Here is a 20,806-nt window from a genome sequence, read left to right as displayed (position 1 = left end):
ACCAGGGCTGTCAGTCTTCTCTGCAGAGCAGGCTGCTGGTGACCGCAGTGGTATCCGCCGTGTGGCTTACGCCGACGTCCTCCACCCTTTGTTGTTCTTCACCATTTTCAGATGTCTCAACTGAAGTCCATCTCCTCAGTGATCCTTCCTGTGCAGTCATCCTCCACTCGTGGCTACACTGTGTTGTTGCAGGTTCTCGTTTGACTCTTGTGTTCTCTTAGGGCAAGTTCCACTTGTTGCTAACTGTGTAATTATTGGACCAAGACTGGTACATCCTCCTCTCTCTTGCCGGCATCTCTCTCTCCCTGTCCATTTTTCTGGTTTGTTGTCATAAAGTTGTTCATAATTTTATTATACTTTTAAGTTCTGTGGGATCGAGTTGTTATGATGTCCCCTGTCAGATTGCTGATACTGGTAATTTAGCTCTTCTTTTTCCATCTTTAGTTTGGCCAGGGAGGTTATCAATTTTATTGATCTTTACAAAGAACCAGTTTTTGATTTGATTGATTTTTTTTGTTTTCTGTTCCACTGATTTGTTTATTATTTCTTTCCTTCAGCTTGCTCTGGGCTTATGTTCTTTGTGTTTTCCTACGGGTTTTTTTTGTTTTGTTTTGTTTTTTGTACACTTGGAGTTTAGATCATTACTTTGAAACTTTTCTTCTAATGTAATCATTTATTTAGTAGTATACTTTAGGCTGACAGTGAATTCAGGTTTGACCGAGAATTGACTTCCGCTTTGTTTGAAAAACTTTATTACATTTTTTTTCTCTTTAACTATTCTGAAGATGTCTCTCTATCTGGCTTACATAGCATCTGATGAGAAGTTCTATGTATGTAAAATGTTTCTTTTTCCTTGTGCGGAAGACTGTCTCTTCACTTTGGGTCCGTAGCAGGTTTTGCTGCTGCACTGTGCCCTTGGCAGGCTTTTCTGTATACTTACTGTCCTTGTAGTTCACTGGGTTTCCTAGAGCTGAGCTTTGCTGTCTCTGTGTTAGTTTGTATAGTTTGTATTGATCTGTCTCCTAGTACACTAATTCTTTTTCTTGGCTATGTCCAGTATACCGGTAAACTTGTTAAAGGAATTCTTCACATACGTTGCCATATATTCCTAACATTCACATTTTATTTTTATGCTTTTTGTCTTTGCATAAATTCCCTATCTATTCATGTATTGTCTACCTTTTCAACCAGATCCTTTAGTATATTAATATAGTCTCTTATTGGCTAGGCTTGGATTTCCTTACTATTTGGCTGCCTTCAGTGTACTGCTGTCGTGCAAGGCCTAATATTTCATGTACCATCTTTGAACTCCACAGGACCCCAAAAGCTTAACTGGATTTCCCCTTTCTTGCCAGATATGTCCCCCACCCAGCAGGAAAGGGTGAGGGCCATATGGCTCGTGCACCTCATATGGCTAATGGACCTAGCACCCCACCCCCAGCCTTCAACCTAATGGGCTTCATTTCCCTGCCAGCAGGCAGAGTCATTGACACAAGCCAGTCACATCCTTGTGTGGGAGCCTTCTTCCGGAACCAGGCATATCTCACCCTCTTGCGGTACCGCGTTCCATAGCTCTGCTGGACTCTGCAGTCCCCGTCCCCTTCATCTTGCAGTGTCCTCTTCCCCTGGGCTGTGAGTGTAAGTGACTGCTGTCAGCCTTTTGGTCTCTGGTGTCATGTTTGTATGTCTGGCCACCTTCCACTGTTAGAGGGTTAGGTCTCTCCCTCACTTGAAGGGTGAATGGGGGTGAACTGAACACCCACAGACTTCAAAGTCTTAACTGTGCTTAATGTGGGGCCTGGGCTTCCTGGGTGGCGCTAGTGGTAAGGAACCCGCCTGCCAGTGCAGGAGACATAAGAGACGTGGGTTTGATCCCTGGGTCAGGAGGATCCCCTGGAGGAAGAAATGGCAACCCACACCAGTACTCTTGCCCGGAGAATCCCAGGGACTGAGGAGTCTGGCGGGCTACAGTTCATGGGGTCGTAAAGAGTTGCACACGACCGAGGCAGCTTAGTAATGTGGGGCCTGGAAAGCAGAGAGTTTTTTGTTTTTCAGTGTGCCTGTCCCATCCTCGGCAGGCCTTGCGCTGTGAAGCCTTTCTCTGCCCTTTTGCCCTTCCCCCTGTGGTAGGGTGGTGGTGGTGGCCCATGGCAAGGGTTCAGGGTTTCTTCGCTGTCCTGTTCCTGCCCAGTCCTGTGCCTGTGTTTCAGCGGTGGTGCTCCCACAACAGTTGTGCTCTTTCTCCAGCTCCCTTGTGGAGACCAGTCTCTGCCTTGGGCAGCCTTTTGTTAGCAGGGGTTCTTGGATGTGAGCACATTTCCAGTCCCCCTCCACTGGCCGGTACATGTTGCCTGGGACGGGGGGGGGCGGGTCTAGTCCATCTCCAGTGGCAGATGCTCTGCTTTGTATGAGTGCAGGATCTGGGAAGCAAGGGGCTGTCTTGGCCAGCGGCAGCAGGTCGCCGCTGTGCACACCCACACCACCACCACGGGCAGCTGGCTTGTCCTGTCCCAGTTCTTTCTGCCGAATATCTGATGGAGAAAGGGGGTGTGTCAGTTCCCTCTGCGCTGTTATATTTAGCTTCATCTTAGAAAGTTTGATAAATTGTATGTTCAGTTTCATTTCTTCGTTTTCCCTTATGGTTTCCTTTTTGATTCATGGGTTATTTAGAAGTAAGTTCCACATACTTGTAGGGTTTTCCCCCCCGTATATATTTTTGGTTGTGAATTCCAGTTTAATTCTGTTGTTTTCAGAAAGCATACTTTGTTAAACACACACACAAACTTTACATTTTGAAGATTTGATTCACTCTGCCTTAGTATATGGTATGTTTGTAGTGTGTAGTATATGGTGTAGTATATACTATATATGGTGACTGCACCATGTGCTGTTGAAAAGAATAGGTATTTTGCTGTTAGGTATAATATTCTATAAATGTTACTTGGGCCAGGCTTATTAATAGTGTTGTTCAAGTCTTCTGCAGAGTTCTATTACTTGTTGAGAGTAGTATTAAAAGTCTGTAGATAGAGTTGTAGATTTTTCTAATTTTCTTTTTTTTAATTATTTATTTTAATTGGAGGCTAATTACCTTACAATATTGTAGTGGTTTTTGCCATGCATTGACATGAATTGTATTAGGTTTTTGCTTTAAATATGTTGACTCTCTGTTGTTACACACATACACTTTTAGGATTGTTATGTTCTCGGGATGAATCGACCTTTTACTGTTTACATTATGCTTCTTTACATGATATATTTTGTTTCCATCCGTTTTGCTTTTATGGCCAAAGTGGGCTTTTTGTACACATAATAAGTTGAATCTTTTTTTCTCCCCCCAACCAATCTAACAATCTCTATCTTTTACTTCAAGTGTTTAGACCGCTTACCTTTAATATAATTGTTAACAATATAATTAACCGTTTAAATCCATTATTTTAACGTGAGTTTTCCATTTGTCCCATTGTTCTTTTCCTTTTTTAATAATTTTTTTATGACTCCCATTTTATCTCCACTAGTGGCTTACTAATTAAATTTTTGTTTAGTGGTTTACAATATATATCTTTAATGTACCACAGTTTACCTTCAAATAAATACTTAGATTACATAGATTGGAAGAACCACGAAACAGTACATGTCCAGTTCCTCTTTCCCATTCTTGTGCTTTGGTTACCATATACTTTATTCCATGTTCTAAGTTCCACAGTGAATTATTACTGTTTCTTGCTTTAGGCAGTCAGTGATTTTTTAAAAGCGATTAATCCCCACAATATTTATTTACTTACTGTTACTTATGTTTTTTAAATTCACCGTTTCTGCCCCTCCTCGTTCCTTTGTGTGATTCAAATTTCCACTGCCACCAGTGGGGGGCTTCTCAGGTTTCCTGCTCTGGCTAGTTCTTTCTCATGGACAGCTTATGGAGATCTGTGGCAAGTGTGTCTGAATTCCCCTTCCACAGATGCTAAATGGTTGTTCTAGCCCTCTATTCACCTTTAGTAGTTTGGAAAGTTTTTTCTTGTTCTTACCTTTATTTTTGCTCATCACTTGTTTCTTTTATGCGCTGCCAAAGTAAAAATATCTCTCTTCACAGTGGCTTGGGAATTTACCTTAGTTCAGTTGGTTGTCTTGTCATCTTAGCTCTCTGATGGTCTAAAGAGTTGGTATGGTTTTGAAAAAATTTTTTTGTTTTTTCCCTCATCTTTAGAGTGGGGATGACATTCTCTTGTGGATTTCTACATCCTAAACAGGACCTGAAATGTGCAGAGGAACTGAAAAATCTAAAGTGCAAAATCGCAAAGTCCATCCCTCTTCATACAGTGGAGTCCTTTGCCATAGAAACTCTTTTCATTGAAGGGTATTTCCTGGCTATTGTATCATTTAAACTTCAGTTGCAGATAACAAAATTATAAGAGCTGATTTAAACTGAATGGTGTTTAATTTTAGAAATTAATTTTAGAAATTTAAAATCATTGATAGGATTGGAGGAGGAGGCTCAAGCTGGATCTCAGAATAATCCCACAGAAACGATCCCCAGGAGAGCTGTTACCTCTGCCCACTATGGGAATTGAGAAGCTGCTGGGTTAACGTCTGAGCCAGGGTCACACTGCTGTAGCCACGATCTTCAGATCAGGAAACTTCTGGCAGACTCATGGGGTCTAGAACAATTCTATACCTCTTACTTTCGCTGCAGCAAGATGGATCCCTTGCTATGCACCATCCATACTGTGCCTGCTTAATTTACTTCCAAACTTGTCTTATACATATACATCTGACTGGCAGAAATGAATCACAGGAGAGTCTTAGAAATACTGTGTTTGGATTTCTAGCCTTGGTAGCATAAGAAAGTGAATTAGCAGGAAGTTGGAAAGGATACCAAGCAAGTCAAAATTAGAGACAGTAGAATCCATTTGAGTGAGCCCATTTGAGGAGGAAGAAATTTATTAAAGGGTGTCAGAAAGCTAACAGACCTCCAGAAGGGCCAGGGATCCATGTTTCGATGCTTCACAGCCAGCACTTCTGACGCCAGCAAAACTACCTGACCCTACAATGGCCACCCTCCAGCAGGAATCCCCCCAGCCCCCCATCATGTCTACTGCCTCTGCCCACCCATCTGGCTTGATTCTCTTCTACCCCGGCTCTGTCAGTAAGTGCCATGTATCTCGGCTCTATTCTTAGAACACTACTTTTTACCGAGTTTTGTATTACAGTATTTTTTATTATAAGTGAGGGAAACTCAACCTCACCTAGTTTAGAATAAAAGATAGGTATTTTGGTTATATTAGGATTCTTAGTTGCCAAGTACACAATTCACTACATCTAATTTAAGCCAAATGGCATATAGAATATTAAGTTCTCATAAAGTCTCTGGGAAGACTAAAGACCTAGGTTTGATGCTGCCTATGCCCTCTGCTGTTTAAAAGAGAGGTCAGCACAGATGCTGGCTACAGTCCATGAGGTCACAAAAGAGTCAAATACAACTTAGCTACCAAATAACACCAATTACCCCTGAATTATTAGAAAATATGGTACTGTTTCCTTAAATGAGGAGGCTTAAATTTAATGTCACAGCATCCATCTCTGATGTTTATTCCTCTTCTGGTTTTAGCCACAGCCCTGTCTTTATAACTTATAACTTCTGCATTAAATTATAAAGGTAAAAACACACCACAAACAACAGACTTTATATAAAAATAGAAAGGGAAGTCAGTGCAGAAGAAAAATCGGAGCAAGGAATGAAATATAGATGTTTCTCTAGTCTTCCTTTCTCCCTTTGTGAAACGCTTTCTGATGCCTTAGGTGTCATTCAAAATAGAACACCTCCCCCTCCGCCTCCCCTGACCGAGTTTTGTATCAGAGTACTTTTGATTAGAAGTGAGGGAAACTCAACCTCACCTAGTTTAGAAGAAAAGATAGATATTTTGATTATATTAGGTTTCTTAGTTGCTACGTACACAGTTCACTACATCTGATTTAAGCCAAAAGGCATATAGGATATTAAGTTCTCATAAAATCTCTGGGAAGACTAGAGACCTAGGTTTGGATGCCGCCCACGCCCTCTGCTATTTGAAAGAAAGGCCAACACAGTATCTTAGATGATCAAAGTTCATCTGGTCTGGTGGGGTGACCCAAACCTTCACTCCTGCAGATTCTGAGTCCCGGGTTAAAGGCAGTGTTCTGTGGAAATAAGTCATTCATAAGTCTGTGTATGGTATTACTAGCCAATGCATTTCAGGCAAAAAAGGGAAATCATATCTAGAATAATTGTCCATTCAATAAAAACAGATAACTGCTATTCTAGGATGCTGAGAGTCTAGTCTAGCTGACGTTTTACTAGGAACGGTCCCATGCTGGAGGCCCTGTGCACTTTGTTCCTTGCAGGTTAGACACTTGGAGGAATCAGATCAGAATCGGTAAGAGAGATCCCTGTGGTGGCTTCCACGTGTGTGTCTGTTTTGTTTGTGTCCTTTGAGCAGTCATTGGGTGTCTAGGAAAAGAGGCTGGCTGGCAGCCATAGAGGGGATCATCTTGGCCAGCAGGTGAATGAGAAACCTCCTGTGCAGAGGACCTTTGTGAGCACAGGGACTCAAATATCCTCACAGCTAGACCCCCTCCAGGTGTCTGTCCCACAGATCTCTTTTCTAAGCCTCATTGCAACCAGTCCTCTAATCTGATTCCTTTCAAGTCTCTGATCATTGTGTCAAAGAAATGACCATTGTCCACAGGTGGATGTAGATTAGTACCTCTGGCCTTCTCTCTTGCAATTCAAAGTACAACATCAGATGTCCACTCTAGTGGTCTGCCCACCACAAGCGTCTCCCTTCTTCACTGTGCTTTAGGCACTCCTGCCTGGGGCTGAAATGCTGCAGAGTCTAATTCCAGCTGGTGCCAGCATCATGCGGAGCCATCTGTTGCATTTGGATTTTTTCCTCTTCAGTTGGCATATCGTAGGGAACTCCCATGAAGCCAGAGTGAGGGTTGAGGGAGAGATTATACTTCAACAGGAGTAGACACAGACATGACCTACACTTCTTGATGAGAGCCTGGTGGTGCTGAGCACAGCTGATTAGGACTTTAGGACTTAGATAAAATGTGGCTCATGAGGAAGCTTGGGTTGCATGTCACTTGGTTTTCTTTTTTCAGACTACCAGGTAAACTGCATGCCAGGGGCTGTTTCCCAAAAGAATGACTAGGAGATAAGAAGTCTTGCTTTGCTTAAAACCCTAGGAGACTATGCCTAGGGTTTTGCTGCAGTCAGCTCCTTAACACTGCCCCTCAGACCCCTTCAGCTCCATTAGATGGCTTTATGTTAAATTGGAGAAAATTATATTTGCTTTAACTGCAATTGAGATGGCAGCTGTGCCGATCTGTTCCTGTAAGGAGACCACATTTGTTGAAGGTGGCACCCAATTAAACTTAAAAATAATTTCATTTTTCTAAACTCCGTTTATTTTTCTCTTCAGGCCGAACAGGTGAGTTAAATATGGAGGTGATAGGAATGACATGAATGGTGTTCATGTAGGTCACAAACAGAGCCCTAGCTGCACTGGGGTCTGGGAAGAACTGTTTAAAGCCAGTGGTACATTAGAGCAAGCTCGATGAGAGTCAGAGGGTGCTGACTCACCCATCAGTACATCTGCCTCAACAGCTAATGATTGAATGTTCTCATTCTGTTTGAAGTGCCCTGATTGGCTTCTTGAATGAATATCAGATCTCCCTTTACAGAGGGACATACTCAATATTTTCTCCCATCTTGGGTATCATAAGTAGAAGCTCATTTGGCCATTTTTGAATAATTATGGAAAAGAGCAGACAAGCTTCCTGCTTTTCTGATATGTACCACACTTGGCTGTTTTTTGGAGACTTGGGTTTTCATTTTATTTACAACAAAATAGATTAAAGTAGAGCAGTTTTTGAAAAGGTGAGAGGTGCTACGCTACAGACCAATGACCCCTAGCTGTGGATGTCATCTTTGGAAGTTAAAGAACTCAGGCGAGACTTCAAAATACTATTTCTAAAAATTATACTTCAGCCTCACTCGTAGCCCGAGAAAACTGATTAAGTCATGAAATGTTATCAGTCATAAGGTTTATAATTTTAAACAAAATCGCGGCTGAGAAATGTTTTGTATCATCACCTCTAGCTGAATAGAACTTGTTTGGGGACCCTTTGCTCAGAATTAATTTCAGTTTTCTCAAACATTTCTACTAGATTGCGTCTCCCATGTAGGTTATTGCCTCATTATTTTTAAGAAATGGTTTTAAAGGAAAATAATTTCCTGCAGTAGCTTGTTTTCATTATCACGTTACATATTTTTTCAGCTCCCTTGGAAATCACTGACTAGCATCATTGAATATTATTACATGTGGAAAACTACTGACAGATATGTGCAGCAGGTAATTTTTCATGTTGCTACCAATATAGTTGCATTAAAATGAACTATTTACACATTATATTTCTTAGCAATGTGGTTAGTTTTAAATTTGTTTTGTTTGCTTTATCTTTTCTAGATCACTATAAACTATGTAATTTCGTATCTTTAGCATATCATTTTAAGATTTTAGTCTCAATATTTTCTTTACTTCAGATTCCATTATGATAAATTTTGAAAAGATAGCAGGGAAAGATCCACCAGAGAGGTATTATGTTCCTTGTACGTGCCTGGTGCTTCATCTCTTTGTTGGTATAGTTGACAGAAATGACTTCAGGTGTGTAAGAGTTCTTCTGAAACCTCCTGGACATTTGTGTGATTATATCAAGTGTTTGACCTTAAGTGTAGTAGTTAGTCTTTGCTAGTTTAATGTCTTTACTATTTAAAGTTTACTGTACATAAATACAGAACTTTCCCCAAAAAATTATCTCTAAAAGCAGAGATTAACTTATTTTTTAAATCTTTCCCAAATGTCCCAAGTTGAGGTAATTCTCTCAATTACTACTTTTGGAGGAAAAGTGTATTTTCCTCAGGTGACCTAGTATATTATATTCTTCTAGATCCGTGTCAAAACTGGTAGAGACAAAGGGGCAAATAGATTTAACAGGCACTTTTTTCCCTAAGTATATGATCACCCAATGGCAAGTGTTAACACGCTGTAAAAATACAATTTAAGGGATCACTAAAAAAATTACCCTAATGAGTTGTTGAGGTTGTGAATAGTGAATAGATACCCATGGCTTATTGAAAACTGTCCAGTGCTATCATCATATATAATTCAGAAAGTGCTTATTTCAAGCTAGCATCCAAAACCAAGTAAGATGGTTCTTTAGAACATTTGTCTGCCATCTTCTCATCTGTTATTGACTTTCCAAATAAAGTTTGCATGCGTGCCCCCCACCCCCACCTCACCCCCAGCATCTACTTAGGTAGATGTGAAGACCATGTGCTCTGGAAATCTGTGTTATTCAAAGTGAAAAGAATTTCTAGAGATGGTGGCAGTGATGGCATCAAGGATGGTTGAAATGTGTTTGAATTAAATTATTTCCAAAAATTTCAACTCCTTATTTGAAAGTTTTAAGTTGTCTCCTTTTTTATTTCCTTCTCATTGAGAAAATGGAGGCTTCCCTTGTGTTCTGCTTTGCCGTAATTCTGAACGTCCACCGTACATTGTTTTCTTCCTGGTGTTCTGATTTGCCGTAATTCTGAATGTCCACCGTACATTATTTTCTTCCTGGTGTTGTGATTTGCCGTAATTTTGAATATCCACCGTACATTGTTTTCTTCCCTTGTGTTCTGATTTGCCGTAATTCTGAATGTCCACCATACATTATTTTCTTTCTTGATTTGCATTTTCTGTTGTGGCGATCAGTCTCTGGCTTTGATTATGTTATCTTTTCACCATGCCTTTCCCTGCATTTGGCTCCTAATTAGTTCCTGAAAATCTGACATGAGTTCAATCAAGCTTTAAAGTTTACTGCATACCTCCCAAGATTTTGAGGGTAAATGCTTATTTAATTGGACTTAGTTACTGTCTCTTTATTTTGCATAGACTTTGGAAACTAATCATCTCTGAGTAATTTTCTAAAAGCAAAGATCATTGTTTTTTATCCCTCCCAGAAAGGCAAAAAAGAAATAAAATAGAAACTAAATGTGAAAAGTAAAAATGATTACTTATAAGTTTGATTTATCTGCTTCTAGAGGAATGGGAAATGGAGTTGCTCATTGCATTATTTTTAAAATTTGTGTCTAAAATGTTTTTCATATCTGTTCTGTACCTCAGAATCTAGTGATTTTCCTTACAAATTTCTGCAGTTTCAGAACATGTACATGAAAGAAAAACTCATCTTAAAAAGGCAGTTTTTGAATTATGTTTTATTTTTTTTTATTTTTATTTTTTTTTTGAATTATGTTTTAATGTTTTATTTTCTTGTGAATGTTTTTAAGACAGATGAAGTGGTAATAATTATTTTGACATTGTGTGTGTAAAATATTTCATCTATCTTTTCAATTAGAAACGTCTAAAGGCAGCAGAAGCTGAGAGTAAACTGAAACAAGTGTATATCCCAACTTAGTAAGTAATGGAAATCTTATAAAATATTTGCCATGGTATTAATTCTATCCAAAACAAAATATTTACATTTTTGTCATCTTCAGCCAGATTTGAATTTCTTTGTATATCTTATTTTCTTCCACTACAAAGCATAATTTGCTTTCCATTTTAATGCCACTGCAGTGATTTTATTTTAGGAAGAAAATGGCTCGTGGGGGAATCCCCAGCTTGACTAACAAAAGAACCAGAGAGCAAAAATGCCATCAAAGCTTCAGGGAAAGTATTAGAAAACTAACTTATGAAAATGTTATTTGAAGCAAATGTGTTTCAGAAAGCTAGCAACTTTTGAGACTTCTGTATTGTATAATGTATTTTATTTGGGTAATGTGCATTACCCTTTTGAGGATTGTTTTTATTTTATGGAGGTTTTTACATTGTTTGTTTGGGGAAAGTTAGGGAATGTAATTAGAACCAAACTTTGTAAATATTGGATAAATAATAAATCGGTCTTGATTGTTTCAGATGCCTAGCATTCTATCATTATCCTCTGGGTTTAGGAATTATTATATATTAAAGTGAATGCCAGTTTTCATTTGCTACATTTTAAATGAATTATCTCTTTTTTTTTTTGAGGTCATAAGTTTGACAATTTATTTGTTCAAGCAGATTTAGTTTATTGAACACCATGTATATAGTGCTATCCTGGGTTCTTTGGGGATTAAAATGAAATTCACTACAAAATTCTATGTGCTGATTCAAACCTTTTCACTCTTTTGAGTTCAGTACAGTTATCATATACCTAGCTTTTTCTTTACTGAATTTCAATACATTAATACATATTTTAATACACAGGAGGCCTCGTAGACAATGAATTATTATATTTCTTATTAGTTTTTTTTCTCAAGGTAGATAACATGTAATTTATAAGGTCCATAATTTTTATTCAGGGCTATAATGTCCTTTATGCAGAGTGGTTTCTAATATTTTAGAAAATTATATGTTTTATTTGACTGATCTATAAAAGAGCAACTCCCCAAAGAAAACAGTATTGTGGTTCATGTGTCTTAGATTTTCAAAAGCAAGCACATCAGCATTCCTCTACTTTACAGTGCTGTCAGATTACAGGAAAAGTGGCTAGTATTCACCAAATACCACAGTTTTGGTGTTTCTATTCAGTTTTGCATTGACTTTGGAATCTTGATCTAAGTTGAAGACTGGTCTGTGGGTCAAATCTCACCTGCCACCAGTTTTGGTAAATAAAGTGTTTACAGAACAGCCATGTTCTGTAAATCATATATGTAAATAAAAGTTATGAATCTGTATTGTTGAGTTGGATACGAAGCTGAGTTCTTTGAACAATTTCCCAATTAACTCTGAAATATTATTTTAAAACAGATTGTAGGTTAAGTTGGTTTTTTGACCACACCACATGGCTTGTTACACCCCAGGGGTCGAACACGAGTCCACACCCGCAGTAGTGAAAGCACTGAGTCCTAACCACAGGACCGAGAGTTATTTTTCACTCTTACTTGTTTGAACCTGACAGTCTGCTATATGCGAAGCACTGTGTTCGGTTCTAGATGTCGGTCAGTTAGGAAGACAGGTGGTCTTCTGGAGCCTGCATTCTAGTGTGGGGGAGACAGAGGCCAAACAGCTAGTCACCCAGTGTGACGAGTACTGTGGTGGAGAGGAAGCGCTTGTGTGAGAGTTTATCCTGGGACCACACTCAGGTGATGCTGTCAGGGAAGATTCCTTGTGGAGGTGAGTTTGTGAACTCTAGGCAAGGGATTAATTGGGCGATGGGGGCTTTCCGGGCTCATGGAATCATGAGATGGGAAGGGGCAGAACATAGTTCAGGAGCAGAGAGAAAGGCAGTGTGGCTGATATGAAGAGAGTGGTGAGCCGTGGGAGGCCAGTATGGTGGGCAGGGGCCAGGGGTTAGCCCTCTGATGAACACTGAAATTGGATGTCATGAGATTTGTATCAGGGGAGTGGCTGTAAGGACACCAATTATGAAGTTCTTGGAGAAGAAAGATGATAACAACTTGACCTAGACCTGTGGCCTGGACAGTGCCTGCTACTTGGAGGTGATTGACGTGTATGGAAGGGAGGAGGGGAGATGTTGAATCCCAGGTTTCTGGCTAGCTTAATTAGGTGGATTGCTGTGCTGTTCACCATGATGAGAAGCTGCAGCAGAGAACCAGGTTGGGTCATTTTGAGTTTGCTTTCTTCAAAAAGAGGTGTTGAGTATGTTGTCAGATATATTGTTCTTAAACTCAGAAGAAAGTTCTGGGCTAGAAGTCCAAATTTGAGCTTCATTTGCATAGAATATTGTTCTTGAAACTACAGATTTCTTAGAGTAATAAGAAGTTGAGCCTTGGACCAAACTTGAGGAAATCTAGTATTTCTATATCAGATAGATATTGATAGCCAAAAAAAGAATAGCCAGGTGAGTGCATTATCACACAGCCCGAGAGAGGAGTATCTTTCAAAGAGGGAAAGAGGTTAACAGTGTCAAATGCTAGTGAAAATAGCCAGGGAATGTAGCAACATGGAGGTGGTTGGTGACAGTTGAAGTTTGGCAGCTCTCAAGAAAATTGGTTGAAAAGGCAAATCCCTGGTGTTGAGGGTTGAGTATGGGTAGAGTAATGGAGTTTTGTTTGTGTTTTTTTTTTTTAATAGGAGAGATATGTTTCCATGGTAAATTTGGGTCCAGGAAAGAGAATCAAGTGTACAAAGTTCTCAAGAGGGCAGGAGGGCTGGAGTCTGGAGCACAGAGGAAGGGAGGAAGGATTTGGGCATTAGCTAAAAGGAAGGGCAGCTTCATATAATGCAGCTTTTAAAACTTTATTAAAATCATCACATTAGCATGAACCATTTGTCCCCTGAGAATTAATCTATAGGTTCTTGGTTTTGAAAAGCGTATGTTTAGTGGTTGACCTGTCTATATTCCACCTTTACATACTCATTTTCCTTTTGTGATTATTATAGTTAAAGTCAGTGGTTTATTCAGCCACATAACATTCTAGATTAATTTGAACAACTGAAGTTGTGTTTACTCTCGCTTTTTTCAGGCTGCTCAACTGTAAATTTGTATTAGCTCTCTTTTAACACATATATATTTGGCCCTGTGTTAAATGTCAGATATTTTCATATTTAGAGAAAATCTTCTGAAATGGCATTATCAGCCATTTGACTTCAAGGGGTATCATTTCTGACTATGCATAGTAGATTTTTACAGACCTTTGGAAATCTTAGTCATTGTTAATCACCACTTTTAATTTTGTGTTTCCAACTGAAATCTATAGAGGAGAAATACTTTTTGTCTGTTTTAAAATGTGTTTTTAAAACCAATTTGTCTTCAAAATACATTGCTGGCACAGATAAGAAGTATAAATAATAGCCCTGTTTATAGAATAGGGCTTTCAGTGCACACACAGGTTAGCTGGTTTCACTTAAGAGTTACAGTATCACTGGCAGAAAGAAATCTTAATTTGTCATCAGGTAAAGTTTACATATTAGGCTTTCACTGGTAAATGTAAGTGTGGGAATGAGAAAGAGCAAAAAGGAAACTCCTGAGTCTACTCTCTGCTGAAACTTCAAATGCCTTTCTTAATAGCTGTGAGCTCTCTTTACTTCACTGGCCATAGGAATATATGTAGTCCGCATGTAGTCATTCAGCATTCATTGCTAACAAATAAGTTGCTAACTTATTTTATTTTCTGCCCAGCATATAGACATGAAGACTCCTCTAGAATGAAAGTTGCTTGATGTCAGCACTTCTCTTTACTGGACCCTGAATAAATATATGTTAGGGGAATTGAGAGTGTACTTGAGGACACACTGTGTACACCTAGGTGGACAGTGTTCTTGGGCGTGACTGATCAGCAGGGCAGTTAGGCTGCCCCAGATGGGAAAAAGTAAACCATGTTGGCACAGTAAATACCAAAACAGTCCAGGCTACATGATTCTGAGGAATTATGACTTCTGGAAATCTGATAGATATTACCTTTTTCCTCTTAAAAAGAAATGCCTCGGATGCATTTAGTGGTTTTTCTAATTTCAAGTGCTCTGTAATCATCTTCATAAACATTCAAGCATAATAGAAATGATGAGCGGCCACAGTCTCTTGACGTGCTTTTACCTCTCACAGTAAGCCCAGCTGATGTCCGCAGTGTCACTGCTGACATGCAGCTTTTGTGCAGTTCCCTGAGAGCCAGTGTGGGGTCAGCAGCTGTCACTCCAGCAGCAGGAAGGGCAGTGGTTTTCCCTAAACACTGCACACTGCTTAATTTATTTAATCCAGAAATTATTTTGTCATGATAAGTAGTAAAATTTAATAACTTGCATCTTCCAAAATTTCAGACAGTATCCTAAGGAAATTGTGTCTGGGTGAGGAAGAGATATGACTCTACTTATTTTGTGAGTGTCATGCTTATGAGATTGGTTTTTACATAGCCTCGGTTTGTAAAGATAAATGGTTTGGGTTCATTTAAACACCTTAGTTTTATTTCTTCTTCATCAAACATTCAAATGTTTATGTGTGGTTAAGATAAAATCAGTAGTGAAATGCAGAGCCTTTTACCTTGTTACACAAGTCATTTTTATCACTTCACTTTATATTTCATTGAAAGCAGCAAACCAAATCCCAACCAAATATCCACCAGCAATGGCAAACCTGGTGCTGTGAATGGAGCTGTGGGAACCACGTTCCAGCCACAAAACCCTCTCCTCGGGCGAGCCTGTGAGAGCTGCTACGGTGAGTTTTCTCCAGCAGGGCTTATTCCCCACTCCAGCCCCTACTCCCCCAGGGACCATGCTGGCGGCATCCGTGGGAGGTGTGGGAGTCAGCCCTGCATGGAGAGCAGGATAAGGTAGCCTCAGAGTGAATAGATGCCCATCCTTCCGCTTGGACGCTCAATTTAGGTGTTAGCTTCCTTTGATTTGCTTCTGTGGTGTCCTGGGTTTGTTGAGTATTCCACAGCAGTGCGTGCTAAGCTACATTCAGAGCTGTTACTAGCTTTGTGTAAACCATGGTCTCACGAAATATACCAGTATACTTTTGGTGTTTCTCAGTATATTTTGACAAATTAAAGGCTCCACATAACTTTGTAGGAAGGACTTACTGCTAGAAACTGGTATTTATAGCCCTCAGACCAGTTCCCTTAGAGCACTGGCTTGGGAGATTCTGTTTATGATACTCTTGTGTTTATCAGTATTTATCCTTGTTAAAAGAACTACCTGATGCCGGTGCATTATATTTGCCTTGAATGTTAAATTGAGGTGGTGAGACGAACTGTTAAGTAGTCGATACTTTTTCTACTTTTTTTCTTTTTCTTTTGGCTGCACCTCTCTGCATGTGGAATCTTAGTTCCTTGACCAGGGGTTGAAGCCACGTCCTCTGCAGTGGTGATGCTGAGTCTTAACCACTGGACTGCCATGGAAGTCCCAGATACATTTTTTATATTTCTTTAAAACCTCAAACAGCAATATAGTCTCTTAAACGGGGCTATGGTGACACAATCATCCATATGGCCTTCCAGTCAGAGCAGCTTGGTGTGGAAGAAGGAAGGACACAATATTGACTAAAAATCATCCATATGTCCTTCCAGTCAGAGCAGCCTGGTGTGGAAGAGGGAAGGACACCAATGTTGACTAAAAACATCTACTTGGTGCCCAGTTTTTGACTTTCCTCCATGCCCCGTACCAGGCTCCAGCATTAGGAAAGGCTTTTAAAGCCAAATCATGTAATTATCTTTCCTACAACCAAGGAAGGTGTGAGCCAGACGGATTGCTGTCTTCATAGAAATAGCACATGCCTAACCATTTTCTGTACCACGAGAGCGCAAAGGGAAACACTTTGTGGAAAGTTAGATTCTTTTGGTCACAATTTTACATGGATTGCATAGCTGCTTTTGCATTGGGGGAAATCTTAGATTTTGAACTTCATTTATATTTAAATGAAAGTAGAAAGACTCCTAAAGAAATGCTAGTGGCTTAATGTGTCTTATACACCCCCTTTCATCTTATATGTAGTCTCACATATCCCTTTAAATAATTATTCCACCATTTTTATATGTGCATGACAAAAAAGCAGTTTTAATTTTATAATCTTTGAGGTCCATGTATTAAATTACTTATTATAATTATATTTCAATATAATATACACATCAAATTTATCTTTACAGAAAGAATTTGATGTTTTCTGTTTGTCAGTCTTTAATTGAATTTGAGTTAATTGTATAAAGAGAAAGACATTTGTTGACATATTAAAATGACATATCGTGAAAAAAATAAAAAAAAATAAAATGACATATCATGATTAATTTGGATAAAAATACTTTTTTAAATACAAGTGAAAATTTATATTCAGAATCCAAAATAAGTCCATGCCTAATATTTAGGATTCTTAAAATTTGTGTTTAAAACAACTCAGCTTGGCTTATTTGACTATTTGGTTTTAAATTACAAGAGGGAACATTTTTAAGTTACTATTTGCCAGGAGTCCCCCCAGAATAACACATGATGGGGTTCATAAGAAGTAGTATGGCTATAGTGATCACTATATCTTCCCTTTTGACAGTGTCTTGTGAAGTGTTAGTTGATAACCCTGATGTGCTGTTCGAACATGTTAACCTGAAGAGGGCAACGTTCCAGGTCAAGGGCAGAAGATTCAGTGTTTTCTGTCTTAAACTTCAGATCCATTGTGGGAATACTTAAATTGTTATATGGCAGTAATTTAAATTTCAGAGCAAAATAACACAGGTCTGTAGTGTTCAGCTCAGGAATAAATCAGCTGAGCTCTCAGGGGTTAAGCATGCCCCGTCTCTGCTGCACGTGCTCACTTGATAGGGACTTACAGTCTTGAAACGGATTCCATTTCTAAAGAGAGAAGAAGTAAAGTAATTGTTTTATCTATTGATTAAAATAAAGGAATGAAAAACAGATAACCTATTTCTGTCCAACTTCTACCTTTATCTGTGAGAGTCCCTCTAAGCACCTTAAACCCTGAGCTAGTTTCTGAACCATAGGTTTGGAAACCAGGATTTAGTTTAATACCTTCCTGATAACTTACCTCCAGAAATGTACACAATAGGGGATGTTTTTAATGAACCAACAAAAATTCCTTCAGCAGTATAATGTGTAATAGAGGGCACTTAATAAGGGCATTTGATATATAGAGAAATAAATGGCTGAATGAATTCTGACTTGAAAAATACATGCATGTATCAGACGTTCCTGTTTGCTGGGTAAACTGGGAGAAGAAAAATAAGATTATAAACTAAAGATGGCTTTGGACTGTTTTTCAAATGTTTGTCTGTATATGTATTGCTGTTACAAGTTATATCACATTCTTATTTTACTTATTTTTCCCTCCATCTTTAGCTACACAGTCTCATCAGTGGTATTCCTGGGGCCCACCTAATATGCAGTGTAGGTTATGTGCAACCTGTTGGCTCTATTGGAAAAAATACGGAGGACTGAAGATGCCCACCCAGTCGGAAGAGGAGAAGTTACCTCCTAGCCCAGCTACCGAGGTACACAAGCAGTGGTCTTTTTAGTGTTGAGAAATGGCACGTTTTTCAGCGCCTGAATCACTCCTCGCAAACGGAAGTAGAGTATAGGCAAACTTAAGCAAAGCTATTAAAGCTAACCATAGTACTGAAATGTTCAGGGTAGGTGTGGAGAGAGGGGCAGGGACAAATCCAGTTTTTTCAGGTATTCAAAATATTGGTCTTGAGAGATTACTCAGACAGAAGAACAATGTGTGTGGGAGGTGTTAGCATGAGAAGAGAGCCTACAAGTTAAATATTGGTTTTAATGGCTTTTTTGAAACAGTTTGCAACCTTTAGCATGTTGAAAATGCTTTATTGCATAAAGTAATAAACACAAATTGATCATTCTTCCTGTTCCTGAGCTATCATAGGTATAACAGGAAAGCATGGACTCAATCTTGGGGTGAACAACAGTTTAAATATGATTTGGTAAAATTCTCATAGATGGCAAATATTAGGTATTTACCTATTGAGAGCTAACAAGACTTAAGGACCCTCACTTCAATATTTGGAACTTCCCTGATGGTAAAGAATCCACTGTAATGCAGGAGACCTGGATTCAGTTCCTGGGTTAGGAAGATCCCTGGAGAAGGGAATGGCTACCCACTCCAATATTCTTGCCTGGAGCATTCCATGGCCAGAGGAGCCTGGTGGGCCAGTCCAGGGGGTCACAAGGAGTTGGACACAATTGAGCGACTAACACACTTCAATATTAAAATAATAATAATGTTACTCCTGGCAGTTTTTCACTGTTGTGAATATGATTTGGGATTGCTAAGGTCAGTTTAGAAGGAAAAAGTATAGGCTCGCAGACACCCCACTTCCGCCCGGTTTCCTTCTCTAGTCCCCACCTCCTACTCCAAAGGACACACTTTAAAATGCTCTCCCCCTGTATTAAGTCATATATTCTTCAGTGAAAGACGTAAAACTTGCCCTTTTCTTTGAGCAGAGTGCAAGCAGTATGTATGTGACACATTCTGGTCTTCACACATCTGTTTGTCTGATTTACAGGACCCGCGAGTTAGAAGTCATATGTCTCGCCAGGCCATGCAGGGGATGCCAGTCCGAAACACTGGGAGCCCGAAGTCTGCAGTGAAGACCCGTCAAGCTTTCTTCCTTCACACTACATATTTCACAAAATTTGCTCGGCAGGTCTGCAAAAATACCCTCCGGCTGCGGCAGGCAGCAAGACGGCCGTTTGTTCCTATTAATTATGCTGCCATTAGGGCAGAATGTAAGATGCTTTTAAATTCTTAACCTTATATGTTGTGCTTCTGACCATCTTCTCTCTTCCCTCTCTCTGTTTTTATTTTTGTTTGCAATAAACATAAGTTCTTGTGTGCAGCCTTTTATTTGTTTTTTTTTTTTTTTTTCTTTTTTAACATTGTTTTGTCTGCTGCCATTTGTATCACGCCAACCTGAAAAGGAAACATTGAAACTTCTGCCATCTTTGTGAGAAAGTAGTGCTCAGCAAAAGATAGGTGGGAGGTGATCCTACCCAATGGGGTTTTGTGATGGAATTGCCTAAAAGCCCTTATTGGGGAAGCACCTTTACTCCTAAGGTAGAATAAAGCCTGCCAATTTGCACTAATGACAAATTGTGCGTCTTTGTAAACTTCTCAGTTTCCCACAAACCCTTTACAGTTATATAATATCCTGGAAATTCAGTGTTTCATAACAAATTAGAAGATTTAACAAGCTATAAATGAATTTTAAAGTCTTTTGGGTGAATTTTCTGAAAAACATTTAATTTTTACAAGCTAGTATCTGAATTTGTGGTTGAGCATTCTATTTGTCCAGTTTGGCTTCCATTTCATAATTATATACCATATGTATTAGTACGTAACACATCATTTTATTACTCACATTTTCAATACATTCAGTCTTGCTTATGTTTGTTGTTGTTAGAACAAATGTCATATGTTCCAATGAATTGCAGGTGGTTCTCATATTACCGTGTACCCCTAAACGTGTCCATAACTTGTCTGTGAGCTCTGATTCTAGCCTTGTTACTTTAGTTACGTTCCTGGTTAGCATGTTAGAGCCATGCACGTTTTTTCCCCTATGGATAAGAAAACTTGCTGTGTTGCTTAATAGATGGGAAATCTTAAAGAAATTCTGTAGATACTTTATCGTGAGAAATTTATTACTTTGAGGCATTCCGTTTTGATTTAAAGAAGGTATCTGTAAAAGGAGTGATGGTTGAAAAGTGGTGTTTGTTCCTGAAGCTAATTTTCAGCAGAACAGTTGAAAGGCTTTAAAACATACAGGTAAAAGCTTTAAAAGAAGAAGAGTGCTTTGTAAAGGGAGTAGAAATTGGAAGTAATCTCTGCGTGCCATAGAGGGTAAACCTCGCTACACGAGACTCGAATATTGGAGAACTGAGGCATATATACTGACGTTTCGTGCTATTTTTGTGCTAGTGTTTCTGAGTTCATGGATTTACGTTATCATTTTCTTACCATTTTAAGGAACTAGAAAATATTTATATCTACCTAAACTACTTAGCTGGTTTAAAAGCATATTTTTATAAATAGTTTCTTAAATATAAGGAATAAAAAAATGTTACGGGAAAGAAAATGAATGGAATTCTCCCATTAAAATTGGCCAGGCTCCAAGATCATCTTTGTTTCTATGAATGGAAAAGAAACCATCACTAACTTAATTGACTTCTGAGAAAGCTTTTTCTCATTAAGCTTCTGTTAATTTCTCAGTTAATTTGCAAACTGTCTTTGTTTTGATGATTCTTCAGTGAAGTATGTTTTCTTCTGT

General features: G+C 39.0%; 1 protein-coding gene across 10 annotated transcripts in view; it reads left to right on the top strand.

Annotated features, from left to right (window-relative positions):
- The window catches only part of MTA3 (metastasis associated 1 family member 3), a 218,123-nt gene that overhangs the window by 171,146 nt on the left and 26,171 nt on the right, over positions 1-20,806 (top strand). For 6 of the 10 annotated variants that reach the window (XR_001038666.5, XM_004007292.6, XM_042246246.2 and 3 more), the window contains exons 10-14: positions 8,316-8,390; positions 10,441-10,499; positions 15,113-15,237; positions 17,865-18,016; positions 19,046-19,268. Coding sequence is in view for 9 of the 10 variants with exons in the window: in XM_004007292.6 (XP_004007341.2) it covers positions 8,316-8,390; positions 10,441-10,499; positions 15,113-15,237; positions 17,865-18,016; positions 19,046-19,268 (634 nt within the window). In the remaining variant the exon portion in view is untranslated. The remainder of the gene's footprint in view (positions 1-8,315; positions 8,391-10,440; positions 10,500-15,112; positions 15,238-17,864; positions 18,017-19,045; positions 19,269-20,806) is intronic. The other 4 variants (XM_012172822.5, XM_042246245.2, XM_027966893.2 and 1 more) reach the window with 1 other exon arrangement.

The sequence above is a fragment of the Ovis aries genome, chromosome 3, assembly GCF_016772045.2.
Source record: "Ovis aries strain OAR_USU_Benz2616 breed Rambouillet chromosome 3, ARS-UI_Ramb_v3.0, whole genome shotgun sequence".
Classification (NCBI taxonomy): Eukaryota; Metazoa; Chordata; class Mammalia; order Artiodactyla; family Bovidae; genus Ovis; species Ovis aries.
This window is presented reverse-complemented; position numbering and strand designations above follow the sequence as displayed.